This window comes from Emydura macquarii, unplaced genomic scaffold (assembly GCF_026122565.2).
Source record: "Emydura macquarii macquarii isolate MOO-44397 ecotype Brisbane River unplaced genomic scaffold, CSIRO-AGI_Emac_v2 contig_2205, whole genome shotgun sequence".
NCBI lineage: Eukaryota > Metazoa > Chordata > Testudines > Chelidae > Emydura > Emydura macquarii.
The window spans coordinates 36492969-36520614 of NW_027132342.1; the positions used below are offsets into that span (position 1 = coordinate 36492969).

The window sequence follows — 27646 nt, forward strand, 5'->3', positions numbered from 1 at the left end:
ACCTTTGGGCTTGTCTAGAGAGATTATGTTGACATAACTATGTTGCTTAAGGGCATGATTTTTTTTTTACCAATATAGTTGAACTGATACAACCCCTAGCATGGATGTAGTTATATTGCATAAAAATGCATTATACCAGTACAGCTTATTTCTGGTTGGGAATTTTCCAACAAAACATTTTTTTCATTGGAAAATGCCCATTCATTGAAAGCAAAATTATTTGCAGGAGTGGTTTTGATTGGTTTTGATAAATCTCCCAGAAAGTTTTCAAATTGTCTAAATGTTCTGTTTTGACATTTTATAAACAAACAATTTTGGTTTTTGGTTCAAAAACACTTTTCATTTTGAAATTTTAGTAAATTTATACTAAAAAAGGTTGAAAACATTGAAAATGGTTGAAATTGAAAGGAAACATTTCACAATTATTGAAACAAAACACTTTTAGTGACCTAGCCCACTTCTTCTTCTTCTTCTTTTTTTTTTTTTTTGGTTTACCAGTTCACAAAAATGTTTGGGATTTGAACCTTTTGCCATAATTCAAGAAATAATTTTTTTTTAAAAATCTCAAAAACTCCCGGGGTGGGATAACCGTTTCCCTCCTACTTCAACTTTTTCCCTCTTGTACAGAAATGTAAGCTACACAAGTATAAGAACCTTTATATCAGTATAATTGTATCCATAATAGAGGGGTTGTACTTTAACTATACCAGCGAAGTTAAAGCAGTACAACATTTGTGGGTAGAGCAGACCTTAAAGAGATTATTGGGGAAGAGAAGGAACTTTTCTAGTTCTGGTCTGCATGTTCTGTGCAGAACTTGTCACAAGTTTGTGTAGTCAAGCCCTGAGCTTGCAAGTTTACCTCCCAAGTGAACCTCCCCCATCAACCTCAATGTGGCAATGTGCAAGGAATGTCCAATGGGAAACAACTTGCAAGACTGGGGTCTTAGTCAGTTTTGGATTTTGGGCAGGACTTTCACAGAGAAAAAAGAGAGTGAAAAACATTTTTAAAGGTAAGACAATGTGTTTGAAAAACTGCAAAAAGTGGCCAAGAGCTGAGTACCAGATGCAGTGCCTAAGATTACTTTTAACTCTCTCTCTCTCTCTTTTTTGATGGTGTACGTTTGAGCTTTCTCTTTTTGTGGTTGTTTATGTTTCTCTTGCATTCTCACTGGTTTTGTGCTCAGTGTGTCTACAGATAAGCTCACCTTTCCGATAGTGTAGATCTGACACTTCCAGTCCTCATGAGCAGGCTCTGAACCTCCTGAGTGCTTGTTGTCAATCCAGAGAGAGAGCCATGATGGCTGAGCGGGAGGTCAATAGATTCAGAGCTTGTGTGCAGACTAGTCATTGACTGGTAACTTGGTGTGTCCTTACTGCCAGCTGAGGAGCTGCTCAGGTTTGCAGCCCACACAAGACCACCGGACGTGAAAGAGTGAACAGATGCTGGACTGGAAGCCAAGGAGTGACTTAAGCTTACAACATCTGTATTTAATTCCGAGGGTTTACTGAAGAGAGGGCTGCTGCTACCACTTTGTCCACCTGCACTGCCCATGCTGCCTGTACCCGAAGATGGAGATTCTAGGCTGCCCTGCCGTGCTAATGTGGTACTAGGGCTGGGCATTGCTGATGTGGTTTTCACACTTTCAGTATTGGGTGCAGAGGCAGCTTTGCTGCCGGCCTTGGCACCAAATAACCTAAAAGTAAAACAAATAGTTTTAGTTGTTATTCAGAGAAACTGACACCCACATTAAACATTCATGGTATAACATCCTGAGAGCCAAATTCCACATTTAATTACTGCTACTAAAATAATGCACTCCTTGTTGATTAATCACATCTCAACATTAAATCCACTTAACTACCTCACAACAACATAAGGTTTACTTCATTATCAAAAGCTTTCATTCACTGTTTTTCAGACATGTTCTTTTCAGGTATAGATCTTCACACACAGATGAAAAACAAGTAAATCTTTTGTTTTATGATTGTATAAACAGATTAAACTTTCACCCAAATTCAGTAGTTAGTTTAACTCCTACAGTTAAACCATAAGACTACTAAAAACATTACTTTCAATAAGCAGCTAAAATGATTGCAGCAATCATTTGTAAAGGGCATTCTTCACAGTTTGTCAAACAGCTAAATATTTGTCTAAGATTTTTCTTTTTTTTTCTCTCTCTCTTTCTGTCTCTCTTTTGCACAGATAGTGGTATGGAATCAGTCAGATACAATAATATGCACAGAAGTAAATGCGTCATGCTTTTTTCAAGGGCAGAAAGGACAGACGTGCATTTCATGTGGCTGTTACCAGCAGTTTATGGAGGTTATGTTTCTTTTGTAATAATGCAAAAAAAAAAAATGCAAAAAAAAAAGTTGATATATAGTCAGTAATAGTCTAGTCTCTTGCTGAAAATATCATAAGCACTTTAATTGCAGTGTATAATACACTCTCAATATAAATGGAAAACTTGTCATGGAAATAAGGTAATCAATAAAGATGACATAGCAATCTATTTTATTTATAATAAAGCCCATGATAATCAACAGTAGCTCATTTTACAGCCACTAGATGGAGAAGTTGTATTGGCAAAACACCACAAGAGGGCAGAATTGGCTTTCACTTAAACAATGAAAGCATTTCATCTAATGCTCTTTCATAAACATTAGATGGGGCATTTCCAACGGAATCACATTTTGTTAATGTTTTTGATGTAACAAAACTACAAAGATAATAAAATCCTTATAGCTAGAGGTTGCTGACAATTTTAAAAGCAAATATATTATTATTCTGTATTTCTACGGAGCCAAATGCTCATTAGTTTTCTTCACAGGCTGCAAACATCATTACAGTAAAGGAACCTCCATAAATGAGAGGACCTTCTGCTATTTGGAGATTTATCTGAATATACAATGAGAACGTGTTATTCAACTAAGTATTCAATGAAGAACTGCATATTCAATGAAAACTTCTTATACTGTGCATGATTTATATTTAGCTTCTATGGGACAGTGTTAAAAGGAGTGTTAAAAATGGTCAAAAATCCAGAAACACTCATTTCAGAGTTGTAGTAAGATCCTAATTCCTTAAGAATTCTGTTGATAAATATTTTATGTTTGTTTCACGCTTTCTTTTCTGCTGGAGCAAAAAATCCACATACAATGCCTCTAAATGGAAGCTCAGTGAACAGAATTCCTACAAATTTGAAATCAATACTTTTTTTTTTTTTAAATGCAAGATTCCATAGCAAACCCCTTACCTTCGAAATGTGGGGGAGGCAATGTCTGGGTATTTGGATCCTGGCTGCCTGAGTCCTGGTGTTCCACAGGCACTGGCTGAGGTTGGACTGGATTTGGGGGAACTGGACAATGAAATACTCTCGGAATCAGACACTGCTACTTTCTCCTTTTCCTTGTCAGTCTGATTGATGGTGACAGGACTGGATCGCCCTGAGGCAATCTTCGTCGGCTCTCTCAGTTTGGTGGTGGCAGCACCTGCCGACTTGCTGCTGACATTAGAGTCAATGCTGCTGGTGCTGGACCTGTGTCCACCTCTGCCAGGAATACCACTGGTGCTCGATTTTGAAGGGCGCGGCAAACTTCGGTACTGCAGAGTGGTCTTTGAGTTAACATGCAGTACTCCATCGTCCTGATTCTGTGACCCATCTAAGCTAGTTTTCCTTCCTGCATTTGACTTTCCACCAATGGCTGAGGATTTGGGCATCTTTCCCAGTGTCGCTGACCCGCTTGTTATGGTTGCCCCACTTGTGGTGATTATGGCAGAAGATCCCACCCCAGCCTTCTTGAATCCAAAGGAGCCAGTAGCAGTTGACCTTCCAATGCCAGAGGGAGGCTTTTTTCCTTCATCACCACTGCTTTTTCCTGCATCTGATGGAGAGCGCTGTATAGAGGCTCCTTTGAGGGGAGTTTTCACTTTTTCAGAAGCCTTCGCATCATCTGTTTTTCCTAATTAAGAATATATTTTACAGAGACATCTATATCTATAGCTACACTATCTTAATATCAAGTTATAATTACTAGATGGTTGAATTTTGAGATGTAAACTATATACGGAGAAATTGCCATAAGAGAACAGACAAATTAAGGGCTATCTAGTTCAATATCTCTTCTCTGTCAGTAATCAGTACCAGATGCAGTAGATTACAGATAAGCATCAGGTATTAAAAGACTCAAATTCTACTGAGGATTTCTAGCTACATACATAAAGATGGGAACATAGCTCATGTGATTTGTAAGAAGAGCTCCAAGCTCAAACTATGATTTTTAGACAAAGTTGGGTTTTTTTTATTAATAATATACTATATCAAAGAAACAATATCTGAAAATAAAATTTTAACAGCAATTAACAGTTCAGAAATACTTTACTTATCTTTGAAGAAATGAATTCGCCATCGTTCTTCAGTTTTACTTTCATTGCATATGTTTTCATTCACTTATAGTTAATTTCATTGTGATGGTAAAAGTGCAAACAATTACCAATGAGTATTTACAATCTAAGGACATAATAAGTTATAATACTGTTGATCTAGCATCAGATAAGTATTTATTTATTTTATTTGTCATATCCCTAGTATCGCCTCATGATTGTTATTTGTGTGAAACTGTCCTCATTAGGACACACACATGCATCTAGATTACATTGTTATGTAGTGCTATTGTGACATGTTAAAAATGTTTAAAAACCGGTTTTAAAACATTCACTTTATTTTACATTTACAAATACTTTTGCAGCAACAATCAAAACTGTCACTTCTCCTTGCATTCTTTAATTGGGAGTGCCTATTCTAAACTCCTAAGAGCTTCTAAAGACATTTTACTGGGAACATCATAGTATTTCATTAGTGTCTCAAGTTTTTATAGCAGATTAGTGGCTCTATGGCAGGGGTGTCAAACTCATTTGCTATGGCAGGCCAGATTTGAATTAAATGTACTTCAAGTGGGCCATACATACCATAAATCAAAATACTAGGCACTTTTGGAGCTCTGTGTCTCGTGCACACAGTGTTCCACGCGCTGCCTCCAGAGTACACAGATCTCATGGAAGCACGCAACACCGTGATATCTCGCTGCGTCGTACCCTCGGGTGGCAGCACGTGACGCCGCCAGAGAGTACAATGCTACAATGCTGCAAGTGCGCACTGCCGCCAGACACCGGACTAAAAAGGTTGGCGGGCCGTATGCGGCCTGCAGGCTAGATGTTTGACACCCTTGCTCTATGGAATGGTTCCTCCTGTGGTATTAAACTGTCATAAAGAGGAAGAAGTTTATTACACTTCTCTCATTCTATCCAACTCCATTATTGTAGAAAGAGATAGACATGTTCATATGCATTGTATACTTTCTTTCACACATGTATATGCAATATGTACATACATAAATACATACATATACAGAGTATATGGATTTTCTTTTAAATGAATAAAATCCTCAATTGTCTGCTGCACTGTAGCTGCTTTGCTCTGTTCCAAACAGAGGATTCCACCAGCATAGGGACATCCTAATGGTGCAGAGCAGCACTAGTGGTCCTTATGCCACCCTATTCCTAGTTGTCAGTGCAGGGTGTAGCCGGAGCATCTCTGAGTCCAGATGATCTCTAGCTGCAGGAATGGTCCCAGAAAGAATCCTGCAGATGGTGTAGATAAGAGCAGCCTTCAGGCTTCTTTAAATTTACACCATGGGGCAAGACTGGAACTTGGCAGCCCCAGGATCCGGGACATGCAAAGGTGGCGTTCAGCCAACCCCAGACTTGGGCTGAAGGCTCCTGTGCTGGTTCAGAAAATCTTTACTAATAACTTTTAAATATTCTTGAAAGAAACATTTTTGACTAGACAGGGCAATGTGCTAGAAAATGTACTGCAGAGAACAAACCAGCACTGGTAAAAGGATGGCCTAGACAAACTAACAGAAGTCTTTGCCGTCTTTACTTTCCATGATCTTGTGATTTTTGGCTTCAAAAGCAGATTGCCAAAATACTGACACTCGCTGATACTATTTTTAAGAGTCCTTTTGGGGAGGATATCTCTCTGAATCGCTACAAAGTCATCTAGTATTGAAGAAAATGTTTCACAAGTTTTAAAAAAGTGCAAAAGGATTCTTTTCTTAGCAGTAAGCTACAGTACTTACAACTGGAGCCTCATAGGACCATTAAAGTTTGATTCAGAAATATTCACTTTGGTTCATGTCACCTCAATGTCAGTGCTTTTTCCCTACACTATTGTAATCCATGCTGGTTTTGTTTTACACTCTTAACAGTTGTTGGTGTAAGTCTTACCGAGAACATAACACAACAGAAAGAAAAACAGGGGAAAACAATACCTCCCAATTCCCTGATAAGAAATTATGTTACTTCTATGATAATAAAGCAAAATTCAGTCACACTTTGTATTAAGGGTACACCTGTAAATGGTTAATACATGTTTAATAGATTTTTAATAAATGGATAATCAATTGTTATAGAGACTAGTAGGTGAGTCAATTGCATATGCCCATCATTTATAACCATTTCTAACACCTTCCATTTTCTGTGACACGCTTATAACATCTATTAATTATTTTTAACCCCTCACAATTTCTTTATAAATGTAGCCTTAATATAAAGAATGTGCCAAGATTCTGAACTAGCAATTTCTGAGCTATAATCCTACCGGTTGTCTTGAGAGCACTTGTTCCAGATTTGTGTCTGGATGGGGTCGTTCCGACTTGTGCAGTCATGCCTCTCCTCCAGGATCCAGTCTGTGAAACAGACAGAGATGCTTTCTGCCCTCCCTTCTCCGAGTCTTCAGACTGCCCCGAGGAAAGGCCCTTCCATTTGCCACTGCCATCTACATTGCTGTCAAAGTCCTCCTCTGGCTTCTTCAGTTCTTCAGTGCTGCCCCAATTTTCACAGTCAGCTACAGAACGTTTCTCTGAATCAGTCTTCAGCTACAAGACATTTACATCACAGGAAATGGTAAGTCTCAGCATCATTCAATATTTTCTCATTTCTTAAATCCAAGGAGGAGGAGATAAAGCAAGCTGATTTCTTTCCACCATGGATTATATTATGAATTTTATTATGAAATCCAATTTACTTTAGTCTTCAGCTGTAACACCTTATTGGCCCTCCACTCCCTAGGGATTTCACAAATGAATCATAGCTGTGAGGAGGTTTTATTTCACAAAATTCAAATAGGGGAATCACCAATATGCTGCCAAAGTCTTCATGGTCATATCTGTTTTTTCGCCTGGCAAACCTTACATTGATTAAAATGAGAATATTTTCTGAGTAGCACTGCAGGGTTAGGCCCCAGAAGATGGTGAGATAGAAAGAAGGGATAAGATGCATTCTTATTTCCCTGCATCATTCTCCACGTTGCAATTCATGGGCTGAATTCTCTGCTGGCATAACCCCACTGAAGTTACACAGGCAGATAATTTGTCTCTGTACCTTAGTTAGCTGGCAGAGGAGCTACAGAAAAAAGTACTGTTGCATTGCGGGGAAAGGGGATGGGTTAAAATGAGGCCCAGCTGGGGCCATCCCTGCCCCAGTACCCCTTGGACCCAGTACTGTGAAAGGAAGACATGCACATGCTATGGGCAAGCAGCACCCCTCTACCCCCAACCACATGATCAGTGGCGCTGGAACAATTTTTATAGTAGGGGGTGCTGAGAGCTATTTAGCCAAACTGCAAATCCAGTATATGATGGAAATTGCTTCAAGCCAGGGGGTGAAGCAGAACACCCAGCAGCCTTAGTTCCAGTATCTATGCACGTGATCCTGGGGAAAGACACTGCAGGGAAGAGCTAACTAGAGACTGCAACAAGTACAACAAGTACAGCACCTATGCAAGCAGCTCCATCAACTGCCTGCCCCTCCCTCACAATGTCTTCACCTGAGTCTCAATCCACATCCACATCTCAGACCTTCCTTCCCTCAGTTGCTTCCCTTATTCTGTTCCCTTCAGGCCTTTCTTTTCCCTTGTTTTTCCATTTAGCTAATCTTCTCCTAACTAACCCCTGCACCCCCAACAACAAAACAATGGTGGAACTAACATGTCGTTTGATGTCATCACATTATTGTCATCACATTGTTCGCTCTGCTTGTGGCTTCCACCCGTTCTTTCCCACGTCTGTCCTGTGTATTTAGACTGTAAGCTCTTTGAGACAGGGACCATCTACTACTCTGTCTTTGTACAGTGCCTGGCACAATAGTGCTCTGTTCTTGTTTGGTTCCTAGACACTATTGTAATAAACATGAATAATAATAATTAGATGGCCTATGTGATGGGGTGTTCACCCACACCAGCCCTGAAAAGTAAGGAAGCTGAGAAAGGGGCATTTAGTGTGATAGGCCACACATAGAATTGTAGGACTAGAAGGGACCTTGAGAGGTCATCTAGTCCAGTCCCCTGCACATATGGCAGAGCCAAGCATTATCTAGACCATCCCTGACAGGCGTTTGTTTAACCTGCTCTTAAATATCCCCAATGATGGGCCTTAGGCTGAAGAAGCAACCACTGATTAGAAGATGAGCTGAGCAGGTGTGGACTGGGCTAGTATAAAGCCAAGAAGTTGGCAACAGAAAGGGTGTGGGATAGGGAGAAATTGAGCCCACATGATGTCACTCTGGAGACTGAAGAAGAATATATTAAAGAGGGAGAATGGATACAAAGTGGGGGAGGAGGAGATAGAAACAGAATCAGATGATGATGATATCAGCAAAAGAAAAAAAGAAAAAAGAAAAAAAGAAAAAGAAAAGCAAAGCTGAGGAAGGAAATAAACCAAAATATTATAATTGTAAAATCCCTAGCAAAGAAATAAGATTAGGTGTTGTTAACCCTGTGAAAATAACTCACTAAAGTTTTAAAAAAAAAGCAGAGGGAATATTGTAAGAGCTAGAAGGCTGCAAAATGATGATTTTTTAGTTGAATGTAAAAACAAAGATCAAGCTGATAAACTGCTAAAAACTAAATTTAGTGAAAATTAAAATAAGTTGCAGCTACCAAATTATTTGACTGAAATAAAGGGGGTAATAAATGGAGTGCCATGAAAGCTGACAAATGATGAGATAACCAAAAAGCATAGGAAAAGATAAAAATGTTAGTAAGTAAGCAACTAATTATTAAACGAGGAGGAGAAAGCAAGCCTTCAACAGCTCTACTGATTACATTTAAGGGAGAGCCTCTACCTGAGAAAGTAACACTAAGGTTTCAGATATTCAGAACCAAGCTATATATCATCTCTCCCTTATTGTGTTATAAGTGCCAACAGCTACTTGTAAAGGGAAAAGAAGATATGATAAATGTAAGGGAGAGCACTCCTATGAAAATTGTATAGAAGGGACAGAGGTCAAATGCAGTAACTGCAGTGGTAACCATTCTGGCATATAGAGGATGTATTGCGGCAAGCTAAAGGGATTCACAAGACAAAAATTGTTAATAACATATCTTACGCAGAAGCTGTAAAGAGATTCTGAAAGCATCAGGTGTAGAAGGAAGAGACATTCAGCACAGGAAAATGGGAACTGCAGACAAAGTCTCATTCTATAAAGAATATGATAAACACTTCAGAAGGAATAGGCAACAATCTACTAGTAATGAAAAAAGAAAGGTTTATTGCATTTATGATAGAGGTGATAAACTGTACATCACAAACCGGGGAAAAAATCAGAAAAAATGAAAATTACAGCAAGGGCAGCAGAAAATTACTTGTATATTAACAACTTGTCAGTGGACCATATTCATGCAATTTTGAATGAAGTTAATGGTGAAATATGACTAGTATGGGGATCTCAATCTTTTGTTGGACTGCACACATCTGATAGCACACAGTCAAAAACTAAAGGCAAATGAAGTAAGCCTAGAATATAGTGCTGTTGAGATCCCAATACAGAAATGTAATATTTCTTTAAAGATTTATAATATCTATAACCAAAGTGAGAAATTAGGAAGCTTGGCACTACAAGAACTAGTGGAGAGTGCTATAAGATCGTATATTGTATGCAGTGACCTAAATTGTCATAATAAATTGTGGAGAAGTAAGACAGCTGATAAAAATTGCACATACTTAGAAAATTTTATTGATGAAAACAATCTAGCGGTTTTAAATGATGGCACCCTGACTAGATTTAATGCAGCAGATGGTAGTTTTTCCTGCTTAGAACTGGGAATTATAACAGCAGATATTGCAAGTACATGCAACCAGGAAATATATACGGAAGAAGGAATGGGGAGTGATCATTTCCCTATCCTTATTACTTTTCAAGAGAAAGATAAGGTTGAAAGTAATGGAAAATTACCCACCTGGAATTTTAAGAAAGCTGACTGCGATCTATTTACAAGTAAATGTACTGAATTTGTGAATAATCACTGTGAGTGATGACACAGATAATTTCAATGATAATGTAACAAAGGGATCAATAGCAGCAGCTTCTGTAGATGTACCTAAGATATTGATATAGCGCCAAACTAAAAACTCACTTCCATGTTAGAATGAGGAGTGCAAAATGGCAGTTAAAGAAACGAACAAAGCCTATAAAAAAAGCAAAAAATAGAAGGAATAGTGAAAATCTAATGAAGTATAAAAGAAGTAAGGCAACAGCACAAAATTATTTTTAAAAAATCAAAGAGGTTGGAGGAAGTATTGTGGGGTGGATAAACAAAGATACCAATACATCCGAAACATACAGACAAATAAGAAAAATGAATGGAATTCAGACTAAAATAGCCACATCCCAGTTCATTTTGGGACTGACAACACAATTAGAAGTTCTGATAATGAGAAGGCAGAAGTTTTGGCAGAAGTTTCTGAGGAGTGTGTAATGATGAAAACAAAAGTGAAATTTTCATCAGATTAAAAGATGCTTCTCCTTGAAGAAAACCATGATCTATTTATGTAGTTGGGGTAAACATGAGGATACTATACTGAATGAATGGTTTTGTATGCAAGAACTTGAGAAAGCTATTGATATCAGCAAGAATAGATTCCCCAGGAAAAGGATAATGTATGTGACATAATGTTTAAATATCTCTATGGAAGCAGTTTGAGGGTTCTCTTGGAATTATCTAACACTATATGGACAAAAGGACTGACACCAGTACGATGGAAACATGCAGTAATAATTCTAATACAAAAAAAAAAGGCAAACTATCCACAAAAGTGGATACCTAGAGACCAATGGCCCTTATGTCCTGTCTAGGTAAAATTATGGAGAGAATGGTAAATGAAATTGGTTGCCTATTTGGAAAACAATGGCATTATAGATAAGGTGCATAGTGGTTTTAGGAAAGGAAGATTTACCATTGATCACACTGCTAAATTAGAAACTGAAACACAAAAAAGTATGAGACACAAAGGTTTCATGACAGCTGTCTATTGAAAAGGCATATGTCATTATATGGAGGGAAGGATTATTGTACAAAATAGGTGCATTAGAGAAGGGACAGGGATCAGGGAAAGCATGTGTGGGTGGATTAAAGACTTTTTGAGTAAAAGGACTGTGAAGGTTAGAGTTGTGTCAAATATATCTCCTATCAAAAACAGAATGCCACAGGGAAGTGTTATCAGCCCAACCTTATTTAATATTATAATAAATGATCTCCCAAAATAAATAAGTGCTGGGGTAGGTATCATTCCATTCCCAGACAATTGTGTTATGCGGGTTAGGAGCAGGAATATTGAGGTGGCAGAAAAGAGAATCAGCGAAGTTTTACAAGAGACCTCTGACTGGGGAAATACATGGGATTTCGCAGTCTCCATTGCTAAAATCAAAGGACTGATCCTTACAAAAAAGAAACTTACAAAGGAATGTTAACTGTGTCTATATGGAGAACAACTAGACATAGTTAAAAGGTTAAAATTCTTAGGGATAATATGTGATACCAAATTATTTTGGAAAGATCATATAAACTATGTTAAAGATACATGTACAGGAAGGGTTATTCTGCTTAAAAGGCTTGGTGGGACTATTTGGGGGGGGAAGATAAGAAAACATTGCTGATGATCTACAGAGCCTAAATCAGACCAGTTATTGACTATAGCTGCCAAGCTTTTGGGTCAGCATCACAAGCAGAACTTAAAAAATTTGATTTAATACAAGCCCAGACACTACAAACTGTGTGTGCTGCATTTATTACAACATCTATACACTTTATGGATAGCTTCCAGTGAAACAAATGAAACTACTGGACCTAACTTTCTGGGCCAAAGTTAATGGGAACTGTAATGATGAAAGTAACAAACAAATTTATGAGGATTGTTGGGAATTCAATAGGCAAACTATAGCATACAAAATTATGATTCCACGTGCCATTCGAGTTAAAATGTGGATGGCAGGAGTTGAAAAACAAGAAAAAGCTGAATAAAAAAAAAATGTTTAGTCATGGGAAAATTAGTTATGGATGCAAAGTGAAATGTCCAAATGTGGAGTTAGAATCATTTTATAAATTTAAAATTAAAAAAGAGAGAGTAGGTATTATAAATTAAGTGTACCAGTATATAGATGAAAAGTGGAGTTGGTTTTGTCAAATATATACAGATGGGTGCAAACAAGAAAAAAAAAAAAAAGAGCAGGAAGAGTAGGGATGGCATATCGTAAAGCAAAACTGGGAATTAGTGCATCTAAAAGAATATCTGACTATGTAGCTGCTACGACACACGAACTACTAGCAATAATGCTAGCATTAAATTGGATCTGTGATGTACACCCAGCAGACGCAGCAGTCATTTCTTCAGATTCAATCTCAGGTCTTATGGTGATTAAAAAAAGGTATCTCTGTACATAGAAGTGATTTAATCAATGAAATTATATTTCTAATAATAGAGTTAGTACAGAGGGGACATATGTAGGTTTAGCTTGGATCCCAGTGCATGTTGGGATAACAGGGAACGAAAGGCAGACAAAGCAGATAAGAAATGGAAGGACTGACATAGAAAAACCCTTGAGTAAACAGGAATTCAAAAGCCTAGTTCAGACAAAATTTAAAAGAGGAACGGAAACAAATTTGGGTTAATAAACAAAGAGGAAGATCATATTTTGAACTGTGCCCTGGAGTTAAGGATTATGACATACTTCAGGGCCTGGACAGAACTAATGAAGTGCTTTTATTTACAATACTAACTGGCCATTGTGGCTTAAACAAAAATCCTTTTCAAATAAAAAGACACAAAGATGGATTATGTGCACTCTGTAAGGTGGAAAAAACAATAGATCACCTTTTATGTGTGTGTAAAGGCTTTGATTAAAAAAAAGGGAAAAGCTTTTTGAGGAATTCAAACATCTTAAGGTAAAAAAAATTACAAACAAAATCAGGAAAATGGAGTATCATTTGAAAGGTGTGGTTACATTATCTGAAAAACACAGGGCAGAGCGAGAGGCTATAAACTGCTAGAATATTGAGGAATTATAGTTGGTGACAACTATAGACTATTCAGTCAAGTCTGTTTCACCATAAAAAAAAGAGAAAAAAAAAGAAGGTGTGGCAGTGAGGAAGTCTGCAGACACCCTCTGTGCCTTAGCGTGGGAAGGAGGAAACCCGGGGAAAGAGTAGGAGCCTGGTCCTGAGGGAAGAGCATTCCCGGAAAAGAGAAGGGTTAAGCAGAAAGCTGGTGGGAGGTGGAGTAGAAAACAGCCCAGGGAGAGAGCAGCAAAGTTCGGGCCTGAGCAGACCTTGGCTGCGCATTGGAAGGTCCCTAGGCTGGAACCTGGAGTAGTGGGGAGGCTTGGGCTTCCCTACCAACCACTGACAGAATAGCATTGCCTGGACAGCAGGTGCAGTGAGACTCTAGCCTGGAAGAGGAAACCACATAGTGACCTGGCAAGAAGCTGTAGCTCCTTGAATGACAGATGGGCCACAGAGTGAGAGAAACCACAAGGAGAGATGTTGGACCTGGAAAAGAGTTAATCCCGAGAAGAGCCAGAAAGAAGTGCAACTGGCAGTGAGTGAGTAGTACCCTGTGACAATGTATAGCAATAATCAGCTGCTGCTGAAATGTATGGTTGAGGCATTAAAAAATGCATTGTTTGACTATGTTAATATAGTCTTGCATTTGCTTTTGTCAGGGAAACAGATTTTGTACAAAGAAGATGGCAAAAGAACCCAAGCAAATATGCATACAAATGCGGCGGGATTCTTCAGCAGAGCGTTTCTTGTTGATGACATTACTGAATCTGTAATATTCCAAGAGCTTTCCTCAAAGACAAATTTTTAAAAACATGTAGAGATCCATTTTTAAAGCAAATTGAATCATCTGCAAAAAAATGCTAAACAAAATCCTTTTTTTTTGGTCATCCCTTCACCCATGAAGTGTCTGTTAATCTTCTCATTGAAAAAAACCCAACAAGACAATTTCCTCCCCCTGTTGTAGCCCATTTCTGCTGCTTCAGTTGTGTACATTGACTGCAACAAGGAGTCCACCTAGAGCTGACATAATAGCTATGCGAACATAGGCTGGTTGAAAGGGGGTTATGTGAATTAGGTACCTTTTCGTTTGCACCAGCAGCGTCCACACAGGGCAGTTAGATCGCAACACTTTGGTGCACTCTACAATTCATACCCTGAAATCCCCACTGCAGTGCAACGTAGACAATCCCTATGTGGCTAAGCCCAGCCTGGTAAAGATGGAGATAACACTGGGGGGTTGGGAGAGCACAACTGGAAGAACTGAGGATGATTATGTTGGCATACTGATTGAGGGAGCCTTTTGTGCCACAGGTCTGAAATGTAAAGGCCTGCCTTATCCTGGACCTGTCACTGGTAGCTCAGGCAGCAGCAATGGCCAGTGTGACTTTTTGGTATCTTTTCATGCTAAGATAAGCGCTCAGGGCACATCTACACTGCAGCTGGGGGCACGCTCCCTAGTGCACACAGACCGACACGCACTAACTCTGATCGAGCAAGTGCCCTAAAGAGCTGATGTCACTGGTGTAGCAAAGGCAGCAGCTTGGGTTAACCACCCGACTACAAACCTGCCTGAACCTCCTGGGTACGTACTCAGGCAGCTAGCCAAAGCTGCCACCTCTGCTGCCATAGCTACTCTGCTATTTTTAGTGCACTAGCTCAAGCAGAGCTAGTGCATTTGTCTACCTGTGCTGGAAAGCACACACTCATCTGCAGCATAGACATACCCTATATGACTTTGTCATACTGAGAGAAATTACAGTAATGCAACTCTATACAGGACTACATCCAGAGACCACAAAGAAACTGAAGTTAACTAAGAACACGACTGGTCACTTATTACGTGAAGCAACATGTTGAGAACACAAAAGAGCTCACTGAGCTGCATTGCTGCTTAGGAGTGTCTGGGTGGAATTCAGTTTCAATGTTGACAATGAAAGCCCAGATCAGGTTACTTTAGACACCAACTCTTTTCCTGTGCCATGCGGTCTTAATTGTGGTCAGCTGAGGCGCTCAAACTGGAGGTCCCTGACTAGAAACGGGAGCCATCTGGCAGTTCATTCTTTGTGAAGGCCCCTTGACTGTGGGACTCAACCTTCTGAACACTCTTCTGGGCATTTGAGGAGATGTGAGTGGTAATGAGATGTGTTCTTTGAAGGGGTTTTACCTATATTCTGCTGATTCGAGTTTATGAGAACAATATTTTGATACTGTGGAATTTCAACTTATCTAAAAATGTCCAGACCTTGGGATGGAGTTTATTTGATGCTTATAATTTAAAAGAACGAAATGGATAAAAAAGTCAATATAAAATTGCACAGACGAGGCCATGGTTGTGGGAATACAAGCCTGGAGGTTGTTTTGGACAGGCTGCAGGAGGGGCCTGGGCCAGGTTATGAATGGCAGGGGAGCACTACTGCTGCTTTATCACTGTGTAATAATCCCCTCTGCAATCTGGACTGGTATATCACTGGGTCACCCCAATCCCTCACTCCTAGAGCCCGACTAGCACTTGCTCCACTATGTCAACACCCCACTCCTGGGTCAGCTCATGCAGCCTCCCGCAGGCCAGTGTCTCTTACCTCAGTGAGTGAGTGCTTCAGGCCAGCCACCCATGGGATTATTCAATGGTGTGACCCCCCAGCCATTATCCCCAGTCTGAGATGCAACCCTAAGAACTGCCATTGTACAGAGTTCAGTGCTGCCCACTGGACTCTGAAAGCTCATCAGTTAGTCAATTTATCAAATAAATTGATATGCACCAGCTCTGTAACTCTAAACAAAGTCTCTACATGCACCCAAACCACATGTACTGCTTTACATAAAAAAAACAATTAAGTTTATTAAGTACAGAAAGATTTTAAATTATCATAAGCCAGAATAATATGTCAGATCTGATCATGAAGAAATGAAAGCAAATCACATTCTAAACTAAATTTAGCACTTCAATAGCCTTACAGTCTTTGGATGGTTCTCACCATAGGCTGGTTGGTCGTCGGCCCCCAGCCAGGCACTTCTCCCTTTGAGCAGACTGTCTTGATGTTGTCTTGTAGATGGATTGCAAGAAAGAACTCAAGAGACCAAAATGTCTCCCCTTTTAACATGTTCCTGCACCCACCTCTGGACCTCACCTCCCCCCCTTACCCTTCAGGGTCAGGTAACAAAGTATCTGTGCATGACTTTCTCCACATTCAGAGTTGATGAAAATCCCTTTATCAGATGTTCAGGCCACTCCATTGTTTCTCTATTCATGCCTCAGTGAGGCAGGAACTCTCACTCTGCTTTGTCTTTGCCTGGATCTATTCAAGCCACGTGAGACACATTTGGGAATAGTACATAGCAGAGTTTCATAACCACGCATGTGACATTGCAAGAAACACACTATCATAACAATAATGTTCAGTATGTCATGAGCATTCCAAAACCATCTTACATGACACACTTTGCATTAAACAATACACAGTTACACTATAAGGGTGAACATGAATGATACACAATCACCCCATAAGGGTATAGACAGGGTGCATTGTGTCACACAGTCCGAGAGCAGAAAGTTACCTCTGATGTTCCACCCCACCATACAGGCAGAAATTGAAGCAATTGTTCCCCACAAATGGGTAAGAAGGTGTGTCCCGGCTTCAGCAGGAACAGCAGCTCTTATCCTGGAAGATCTCAGATCTTCCCCACTCTGAAACCCCACTCACAAGAACAGAGCAGGAGTGTGGAGTAGCTGTTCCAGCAGCTTTGGATCAGGGGAGAGAAGATGACCGCAGATTCTGTGTTACTGGAATGCAATGTTTCTTGAAAATAAATATAATAGAAAAACACATAAAATATTCCTCATGTCATTAGGTTTGGAAATACTGCCACTGATGACATTTTTCCTGATATGCTGTGTACTTTGCATGTATTGTGTTTGAAATTTGAATATATTTTCCCCTGGTATACTATACACTTGAAAGGATATGGTAAGAAGCAGCAATGAAAAGCTACTTACCTGAGTGTGAGCGTTTTTCCTTGAAGAGGCAGTTATATTGGAATAAGAGCTGACAGATGAGGTGGTGTTCAGGTCATCCGTGCTGAGGTTATCAAGAGTGTCACTGAGGCCACTACTAACTGAGCTGCTGTCATCCCAGCTGTAGAGAAAAGAGGATATCTATTTACTCATTGAAAGCCAACAGACAGGAAATGTCCTCAAAAGAATAGTCTCTATAGCACTTTTTTTGCATGCAGTTTACACAATGAACATTAAGTAATATTTGCTAATGTACAATACGCATTAGTTTTCAGACATTTCTAATTAATCATTCACTCATTTTCAAACCTATACAGGTAGCTGTTCAATTAGTGAAAGACCAGGAAGCCTTTTAAAAATGTAGTATCAGCTCTGGGCAAGCACCAGTCTATGTCATTAAAAGAGGTTGTTTCATGCTTCATTGCAATCACATTCAGTACACTGGCAGGGAAATCCATTAAAGCTAGCTGTACTGGTAGCCCAAGTATTATTAACAGCTTGGAGTACCCTATGAATTTCCAGCCTACAGAAAAATAAAGGAAATATCTCTTCTCCAGCCTAATCAACTGTCAGTCAGGCAACCAATATTTCCAGTAGCTCTGTTTTCTTGTCTAAGCCTTTGTCTGGTGCGTGCTGTGTCATCAAAGCAGGATTCTTCGATCATACAGTCACTGGAGCTGGTTACTTAGAGAACAAAAGTTATGCATTTAATAGAAACACAAACTATTGTCACTGTTGTCCTTTCTGCTTCAGGGCAGTGGGTATGGAAGAGGGACATGACAGCTCTACAGCAAGGTCATCCACTATTCTCATGCAAGGCCTGTTTCTTCCATGGAGGGGTGGGAAAAGAGGGCGTTAGGAAAATTCCCATCCCCAACTGCCCTGCAGAAGAATTCAGAGGAAACTCAGTGAGGGGAATCTTGCATGGTTTCTTGGCCCCTTCTCCACCTGAATATCTCTCTATAATGTTGCAATCTGATTTTGAATTTTCCATCATGCAGGGCATATGAGGAAATTAAGGAGATTAGGAGAATTTCTGATCTTCCAGCTGAATGTAAGCAAAAATAAAACTGCCACAGAACAGACAAAGGTAGTTCCTACTTTTATCTGAATTCCAAATAAACTATTCCATATGTCTGGTAGTATCATGATACCATGAAAATTACATAAAGTTGAGCTTTATTTGCCTCTGCAAATGAGAGTTTAGTAGTACTAGTTTGAGCAGACAAGAACCCAGACAGCTTCTCTGCAGAGTTCTACCAACATACTTCCATCTTAGCCTGCAACTGCCTTGTTAATTCAAATCTGAATCATTCCCTCAGCAGTTTTATTTTTTAATACAGGAGCCAACCAGCCCAGTGAATGTGAAAAATTCAGTGTATCACTTAATGTTTATTACTGAAATTCAATTCACAACAAGTATGCCCTAGTGACTTTATTGTGTCAAAGGCCTACGGACTCCCAAGGGAGATTCTGTAAATCCTAGAGTTTGCATCTAAATGTGTTACAAACTGGAGCTCAAATAACAAGTTAAATAAAGCTGGACACTGGGGGACCTATAATATTGCTAAAAATTAGTGAAGGGGAAACAACAAAAGCATCTGAGAATTCTTGTTTTACATATGCAGATATGGTGTGTTAAACCCACAGATCCATTATTACACTGAAGGCTTTGGAATGTGACCATAACAGTTACGATAATCTAGATGTTGAAGTGTGCCATGATTGGTCAGAAAGTTCAGTGCACCAGTTGGTATCCGAGCAATCTCACAGACCATTACTTTGAATACTCCAACCATAGAGACTCAAATTAGTACCTGACCTCAGTGACAAGAGAAACGTATTTCAGAAGGTGAGATCAGATTACAGTGCACTCTCTGGTATTCAGTGCAAGAGCTACATATAATACAACTTCTGCACCATTGTCATGTAATAGAAAATAAATGCAATTTAAGAATGCAGTTTCATATCTCATTGATTCTAAAATCATGTTGCAGAAACCCCGTACTGAAAAGGAAGGGGATAGGGAGGCTCTGAGTACTAAAGTAGCCCCTTCCCTCTGTCCCTGACAACCATGCAAGGTAAGGGAGGAAGGCTTTAAAGAGGAAGCTGCTATCTGTAAGGGGGAAGTACTGAGAAGGGACTGGCTTTTGAAACAGCAGATGAACCCCATGCCAGAGACTCCCCCAGCTCTGTGAAGAGTCCGTGAACCCCAGGGCAAATCTGGGAGGAGCAGACTCCTTCAGTTACCTGGCCAGAAGGACTGCAGTAAAGCTGCTACGCAGGCACTCCTAAAGTTAGGGGGTGCCACTGATCTTGTTTCTTTTTGTCGACCCCAAAAGGTGCTTGTTCTCTGTTGAATTTGAATTTTTGCTGTTCCCCACCCATCAGCCAGGCAAGACAGCCTGTAATGGTGGGGCTTACTATAAGGAAATGAAAGGCTGGGGCCTGGACTGGGTGGTAACTGGGCATGGCAAGGGCCCCAATCCAGCTAGAGGTGCCCCACACACCTTTTACACATGCCTTAGTAGGACTTGTATGTGCTTGCATTAGTCATTTATACCTTTTCACCCTTTCAGCATTGACTCCACTTTTCTCTTTTCTTTATACCTGTGATTCTTTTAATTGAGGATGTCACCATAAACATTTCAGGAAGAAGGTTCAAATCTTCTAAATTATCTTGGTTTTGAAACTATGTAAATGAAACATGTTCACAAAATCTACATACAGACATCCTCTATATTCTACAGCTCAACTGCCTTGGGGGAATTAAACTTTCAGATCTTGTTTTCATTCTTCTATGGCTTCTTGATGATGTTTCACACCCATCATGCAGATTCACTCACCAGTATATTGGTAAGCTCTGGAAACACGACTCTTGGAAGATATGCAGAGAGATGCTTGACATCTCCTCTACAGATCTTGTGGAATCTTCTCTACATGTGGCTAGAATATTTCTCTGATCTCAGGTGTTCAGAAGCCTTCCAAACATCTAGGAGCTCTTGAACAAAATTTCTGCCTATGCTCAGCCCCAATTATTTTATTTTATTTTTGTTCAGCTCATACCATCATATTTATTTATTTATATTGGGATGTTTCAGCACCTTTCCTTTGGAATTTATCCAAGTCTGGATATTCACAGGATGCTGAAGTTGAATTGCAAGCACACACAGAAGTACCCTAAGCCATCTTTTCCATCCAAAATTCTGCTAAGGATAATCCATTAAGCTAATTATGTTGAAAGATATAATGCTTTGCATCATACAGCAGACTCTGAAATATTAGAGATAGAAAAACCCTACAAACTATGTCATATAAGTCATCTTTCCTGGCAGTGAAAGATTGTTCTCTTGAGTGCATTTTAATGAACTGTTCAGACTACTTTTAAATTGTTTGTATAACTGCATCACTTCTCTTATTAGAATACCACCATTGTTATTTCAAATTCTCAGACATTACCACCCTATCAGTAAGAAATATATCTAGTATAGCTTCTCTAAGGCTTAGATTATCTAATTTCTGGATAATGAAGTTGTCCTGTATGTAAGATAGGAATCTCATTGATGATAAATATTTAGCTGTAGCTATTACACAACAAATGTCTGAGTAAAGACTGTGATGAGTGTATTATCCCATAGAAAGTTCTCAGGGTACACAGCTTTGAAAACTGGTCCAAGGATATTGCCTTCTACCTCTTGTCTATTCCTGGTGGCCAGCATCAGATACACACTGTAACTTCTGGTCCTAATTCCTTTTATTCTTCAACACACTGTTCACTGTCCAACTCAGGAGCATTTTAAAGGCTTCTGACATATTGTATAAGTCTTTTATCAATTCTTCCCTTTCCTTCTCTCCTGCATAATTATATAGGGGGTTGGTAGAACTTATCTATTACTAATAGATACTTGCCTAATACTTCCTAATACTGGTGAATGGTTAGAAGAGTGCACCCCCTAGAGCACAATCCTCTCCAGGGTTTGGAATGGAACCCAAGATTTCTGAGTTGCCATCATTTTTCTGTTGCCTGCAAATATCCGTGAAACCCAATGGCGCAGTATGTCTCTTCCCCCTCTACTGCTGCTCCACATAGATTATGACAAAATACTACTGCTATCAGTCACTCTGTTAGCGCAACACAAGTGGCTGAAATCTGCAAAGACAAACTAGCGGTTCCAACCCTACTGATGATCAATGTGGGGTTTTTTTTGCCCCCAGTTTGCTTTTTAGAAAAACCTAGAAAATTACATACAAAATAACTATGTTAAAAGAACATTAATTAGTAAGGTTGCAAAGTCAAGCAGTCAAAAATTAGGAACTGCCAGAATTAAATTTGCCTGTGTAACCTTAATTTGGCCCCCTTGACCATATACATTATGATACAGTCTTTAATTACATAATCATAACTATGATACAGTGTTTAATTACATTTTTTCATACTATTGCTGCCTAATTCAGTGTACTGGATGGAATAGAGACGGTGATGAATTGGGATTTTATAGTAAAGGAGGCTATTTATGAACCCCTGCTTCAATTATTGCATACATTGGAAGGCATGTAGTGAAAGAGGAAGGGGATTGCAGAAAAAAAAAGGATGGTTTAATGGTTAAAGGAGTTGAATGCTGCCATCAAGAACTGGATTCTATCTCTGATTCTACACAGAGTTCTTATGTTATTCTAGTCAAGCTACATAAACCAAACTTTTTAGATATTAATTGTGTCCTGCTCATTTTTTGGGTATCTCACTTGAAACCTGAGGTCTGCCCTGCAGAAACACTGAACACTGACAGCTGTGCTTTGAACATAAAAAGTGCTGTATATTGCTAAGTAGTCTGAGAAATCAAGTCCTAGGCTGTCTCAAACTGGGTACTCAATATTAGCGGATACTTTTGACCTTACTTTGTCTGTGCCTCTTTTCTCCTTTTGTAAAATAGAAATAGCACTGCCCTTCATTTTACAAGGGAGTTGTGAAAATAAATTCATTAATATTTGTGACACACTCAGATACTATAGTGATGAGCATCATAGCAAAGACAATGAGAAAACAAATAGTTCTGTCTTCAGAGTAGGATTTGAATAGTGTATAGTAAATAAGGCTTACCTCCACACATTGAACAATGAGGAGAAAACAAAATATTTAATAGCTCATAGCATCCTTCATCCTGTGCACTGAATGGGGCAGTGTCCTTGGAAAAATATTATATGATCATGTAAGTAATAACTATATCATAATGCATATGTGCACAAAGGGGCAGAATTAAAGTTGCACTAGAAACCTTAATTATGGTATTTCCTAATTTTTCAGTGCTTGACTTTGCAACATTAATAAAGTTATTTTAACATAACTGTGGGGTTTTGTGTGTGTGTGTGTGTGTGTGTGTGTATTTATCTATACTTATCTTCCAGTTCTGAGAATTATTGCAAGATTCCAGTCATACTCACTAGGTTATAATCTCCATCCAATTAGCTTATTTCCCATGTTCCTTGAAACTGTTTAAAGACACTTCAGTGCACTAATGTCCCTAATGTTTCTCCTTCTGTTTCAGAACAATTCAGTTTTGTGCCTTCTTTTGTATGTTCGATGTGCGTAAGAGAAGATGACTCACCCTATGCAGTACCTGAGGTTCTTTGAGATGGGGTCCCTGTCAGTGCTTCACTTCAGGTGAATGTGTGTCCCTGTGCCTTTGATCTGAGAGTTTCAGCAGCAGTGCTCGTTTGGGTCGCACATGCACTGTCCCCTGTTTCACACCACTGTTGGTACCTTTCAAGTGCAGGTGACTAGACTCCCCCTCAATTCCTTCTCTACCAGAGAGTCTGGAAATTGAACTCTGAAGTAGAGGGGAGGAGGATGGGTAGTGGAGCACCCACAGGGACAGCCATCTTGAAGAACCTCAGTTACTGCGCAGGATGAGTAACATTCTTTTCTTCTTCAAGGAGTGACCCTCCAATTGAGGTGACTGTCGAGCAGTGCCCCTTGTTGGATGGAAGAGGCTTCAGAGTTGCATGTGTAAGTGATAACACTGTAAGACCTAGCAATGCGTCTGATCTTGAACCCTGGTTGATTGCATAAAGTTTTGTGAAAGTGTGTATCGACGCCCGAGTGACTGCTCTACATATGTCCATGATAGATATGTTGTTTAGGAAGGCTACCACAGTTGATAGGGACCTGATAGAGAGAGTTTGAATCCCCAACAGCGGTTGCATGTTCTTCTGTTGGTAGCAGAGGTGGATGCAACTGGAAATCCATTTAGATAGTCTTTGTTTGGAAACAGTGGAACCTTTAGAGCATTCTGCAGGTGAAATGAAGAACCTTAATGATTTTCTGAAGGTCTTATTTCTGTCAAGGTAGAACTGATGTCTAGAGTAGTACTGAATCCTGTGCATTCTCATGAGGTTTAAGGAAGATAAATTGGTTGGTTTATGTGGAAGCAAGAAGATACTCTAGGCAGAAATTTTGGGTGAGGTCTTAAAGTGATCTTGTCCTTGAAAAAGATGGTGAAGGAGGGTGTGCCATGAGAGCCCCTAGCTCTCCCACTAAGTGAGTGGATGTGATAGCTCCTAAGAATGCCTTCATCAATAGATGTGTCAGGGAGCATGTTGATAAGGGTTAAAATGGGGCCGCAGTGAGGCAGCATAGTACTAAGTTCACATCCCAGTGGAGTAGGTACGCATACTTCTGATGCCCTTAAGGAAACGTTTGGTAATCAGATGGGTGAATATCAATGTCCCATTGACCTTGTGGTGGAAAATGGTAATAGCTGCAAGATATACTTTGATTGAACTAATGGATAGTCCATATTTCTTTAGCCCCAATATATATTTCAATACCAAGAGTGGGGGGAAGAGGGGGGGAAACAGCCCTAGTTTGTTTATTTTGAAACAATATGTTGAATATCTTCCATTTGTGCAGGTAAGTATTATGCGTAATTATCCTTCTACTGTTTAGTAATATATCTTTCACTTGTTCCAAGCAGGTTAGTTTATCATGACTGAGCCATGTAGGAGCCGTGCTTTCAAGTGAATCCTGAATCTCCAGGTTTGGGTGGTAGACTTGTCCGGCATCCTCTGGTAGACGGTTCAGCAGAAATGGAAGAGTGCATGGTGTGCATACCGCCATCCACAGCAGATACGAGTACCAAGTCTGTCTGGACAACGCTAGTGCTACCAAGTTGATTTAGACCTTGTTGGTTCATATTTTGTGTATAACCCTCAATAACAGGAAGATTGGGGAAATAAGTATAACAGAGGTGCATCCCATTTGATGATGAAGGGATCCTCCAGGGATTGGGGCCCCAACCCTGCTTTTGAATAGAATTTCAGACATTTATAGTTCTGGGATGTTGCAAAGAGGTCAATGGATGGGGGATTGCAGTGTTTGCATATGTTCTGTTGGACCACGTTGTTTAGTTCCCACTCGTGATCCTGAGAACATTCTCTACTTAGCATATCAGTCGTAGTGTTTTGACAATGTGGGAGGTACAAGGCTGAGATGTTCACATTGTGCCAGATACTCCAGTTCCATAGTTTCATGGCTTCAGTGAGTAGCGAGTGTGACCTTGCCCATGCCTGATGGTTTATATAAAACATGCAGGCAACGTTGTCTGTCATTACTTATATGGTCTCATTCCTGATCAATGGCAGGAAGTGCAAGCATGCATTGTGAACTACGTGCAGTTTGAGGAGATTTATGTGTAACAGTGTCTCACAGGGAGACCACGTAACCTGAATTGTGTGGTGCTGTAGATGGGCTCCCCAGTCTATCAAGGAAGTGTCAGATGTAAGAATCATTGAAGGTGGAGTCTGTGTGAAAAGGACTCCCATGCACACTTTGTGGGATTGGGTCCACTGGTGTCTTTAACTTTGAGTGGCATTGTGAGGCTGTGTTTGTGTGGTATGTAGATGGTTCTTAGCCAACCCTCAAGGCAGCGCATATGAAGACACACGTGTCGTACTACAAATGTGGTTGCTGCCATATGGCCTAATAGTTGGCAGCAGACCTGTGCTGATACGTGTGGACTTTTCAGTACTGAGGAGATCAGATTGATTATAGGAGATCAGATTGATTGTTTGGTGGTAGTGATTCTTTGGCCTCCAGAGAGTCAAGATGGGCCCCGATGAAGTCCAATATCTGTATGGGTGCTAGAGTTTATTTTTGTATATTTAGTTATAAACCCAGTTGCAAAAAGAGGGTGATTGTCCTGTTAGTAACATTGAGATCATCTGCCCAGGTGGGAGCTTTTAGTAGACAATCATCCACAGAGGGGAATATTATTACCCCTTGCTTGCAGAGGTGCATCGCCATACCACAAGAATTTTGGAGAACACCTGTGGTGCTGTCGAAAGACTGAAAGGTAGAACTTTGTAATGGTAATGTTCTGTTCCCAGAGTACATCTGTGGAACCTCCTGAGAGTGGGATGTATGGTTATGTGAAAATAGGTGTCTTGGAGATTAAGGGCTGAGAACTAGTACCCCTGTTCCAGTGCTGGTATTATCATTGCTAGTGTGACCATCCTGAACTGTTGGATGCCTTCAAATTTGTTGAGTTTCCTGAGGTCTAGATAGGCCTCCATCCTCTGATTTCTTTTTGAGTTAAGAAGTAGTGAGAGAAGAAACCTTCCCTCTGTGTTGTGGTGGTACCTGTTCCACAGCATCCTGATACAGAAGGTGGTTTACTTCTTGCCATAGAAGGTGTTCATGAGACGGGTTCCTGAAGAGGGTATGTAGGGGGAATGTAGATAAATGGTATCGAGTAGCCTGTGTGAATTATTTCTAGGACCTATTTGTCCATGATGATGGAGTTCCACACTGAATAGAAAGGAATCAAACAGTGTCCAAACAAGGGGTGGTCGATGATTGTGTCAGCACTGATAGATAGAGGAGGTCACTCAGGCCCTCAACCAAACCCTCAAATTGTTGTTTCACAAGGGTGGTTGGGATGCTGATGATTGAGGCAGAGGTGGTCAACACCTTGAAGATCTCTGTCTCTGCCATTGTGTATCGTAGTGTCTCTCTTGTTGTACGTATGGGGTGGATCCTATGCAGTGGAAGGGATAATATTTATCCTGTTTTCTTCTGGTTTCAGGTGTATATATCCCCAAGGTGTGGAGAGTTGTCCTTCAGTGTGTGGAGGGCTTCATCTGTCTTTGAGGCAAACAGTTCTGGCCATAAACAGGCAGTCCTCCACTGGAGGAGCCAGACAAGTGGAGCCACAATGCTCGGCGCATAACTATAGAGGTGGCCATGGAGCGTGCCACAATGCTTGCCACATCTACATCTGCATGTAAGGTGGTTCTAAGCAGAAGATGTCCCTCAGTTATGATGACTTTGAATTTCTCCCTTTTGTCTTCTGGGATGTAAACAATAAAATCTGTGAGTTTGGAACAATTTATGTGGTTGTATTTAGCCATCAATGTGGCGTAGTTGGCAATCCGAAATTGCAGAGTGGCCGATAAGCAGGCCATGCGGCCAAAAAGATCTAACACTTTCTACACCTTGACAAAAGGGGTGGATTGATATTGGTGTTGTCTACTGTACTGGTTGACTGAGTCAATGATTGAATAGTTCATTGTGGGGTGAAAAAATTAAAAGTCCATCACTTCTGAGGGGACAGAATACTTTTTATCCGCTCTCTTGCAAGTGGGTGGTACTGTTGCCAGGGTCTGCCATATGTTTTTGACTACCTCCATAAGTACTTTGTTTATCGGAAGTGCTATTTTTTATGCTGATGAGGTTGGCAGAATGTCTAGTAATTTATATTGGGACTCTGGGACGTCCTCTAGAAGGATCGGCAACTCTTTTGGCATCCCAACCACCCATGTGCAACTCTTTTGAAGAGCTCCTGGAAATGCAGTACCAGAGGATCCCGATGCCTCATATGTACTCAGCCAGGAGTGATTGATACCGAGGATACAGAGTGAGCAGGAGACCATTTTTTTTTTCGGTGGCTCTTTTAAATAATGCTCTTTTCCTCACTGCCTCTGTGAAGAGGGTGAAGTCTCTGGAGATCATTGTCCAGAGGGGGCCTGCTGGCCGGGATCAGATGCCAAGCACAGATACTTCTCCATAAGTATAAGTTTGAGATGCAGGTCTCTGTCCTTCTTGGCATGAGCCTTTAAATTACTACAGTGAGAGCACTTTTGTGGAATAGGTGTCTCACTTAGGCATCAGATGCAGTGAGAGTGAACATCCAATACTGGGATTGCCTCCTGACAGGAAAGGTAGCACTTGAAGCCCAGTGAA

General features: G+C 40.1%; 1 protein-coding gene across 2 annotated transcripts in view; it reads right to left on the minus strand.

The window, feature by feature from the left end:
- Nucleotides 1–27646, minus strand: part of NAV3 (neuron navigator 3) — a 343145-nt gene that overhangs the window by 62811 nt on the left and 252688 nt on the right. For both annotated transcript variants that reach the window (XM_067559905.1, XM_067559904.1), the window contains exons 13-16: nucleotides 17392–17530; nucleotides 6663–6939; nucleotides 3258–3963; nucleotides 1206–1694 (exon numbers count right to left, since the gene is read on the minus strand). In XM_067559905.1, the coding sequence (XP_067416006.1) occupies nucleotides 1206–1694; nucleotides 3258–3963; nucleotides 6663–6939; nucleotides 17392–17530 (1611 nt within the window). The remainder of the gene's footprint in view (nucleotides 1–1205; nucleotides 1695–3257; nucleotides 3964–6662; nucleotides 6940–17391; nucleotides 17531–27646) is intronic.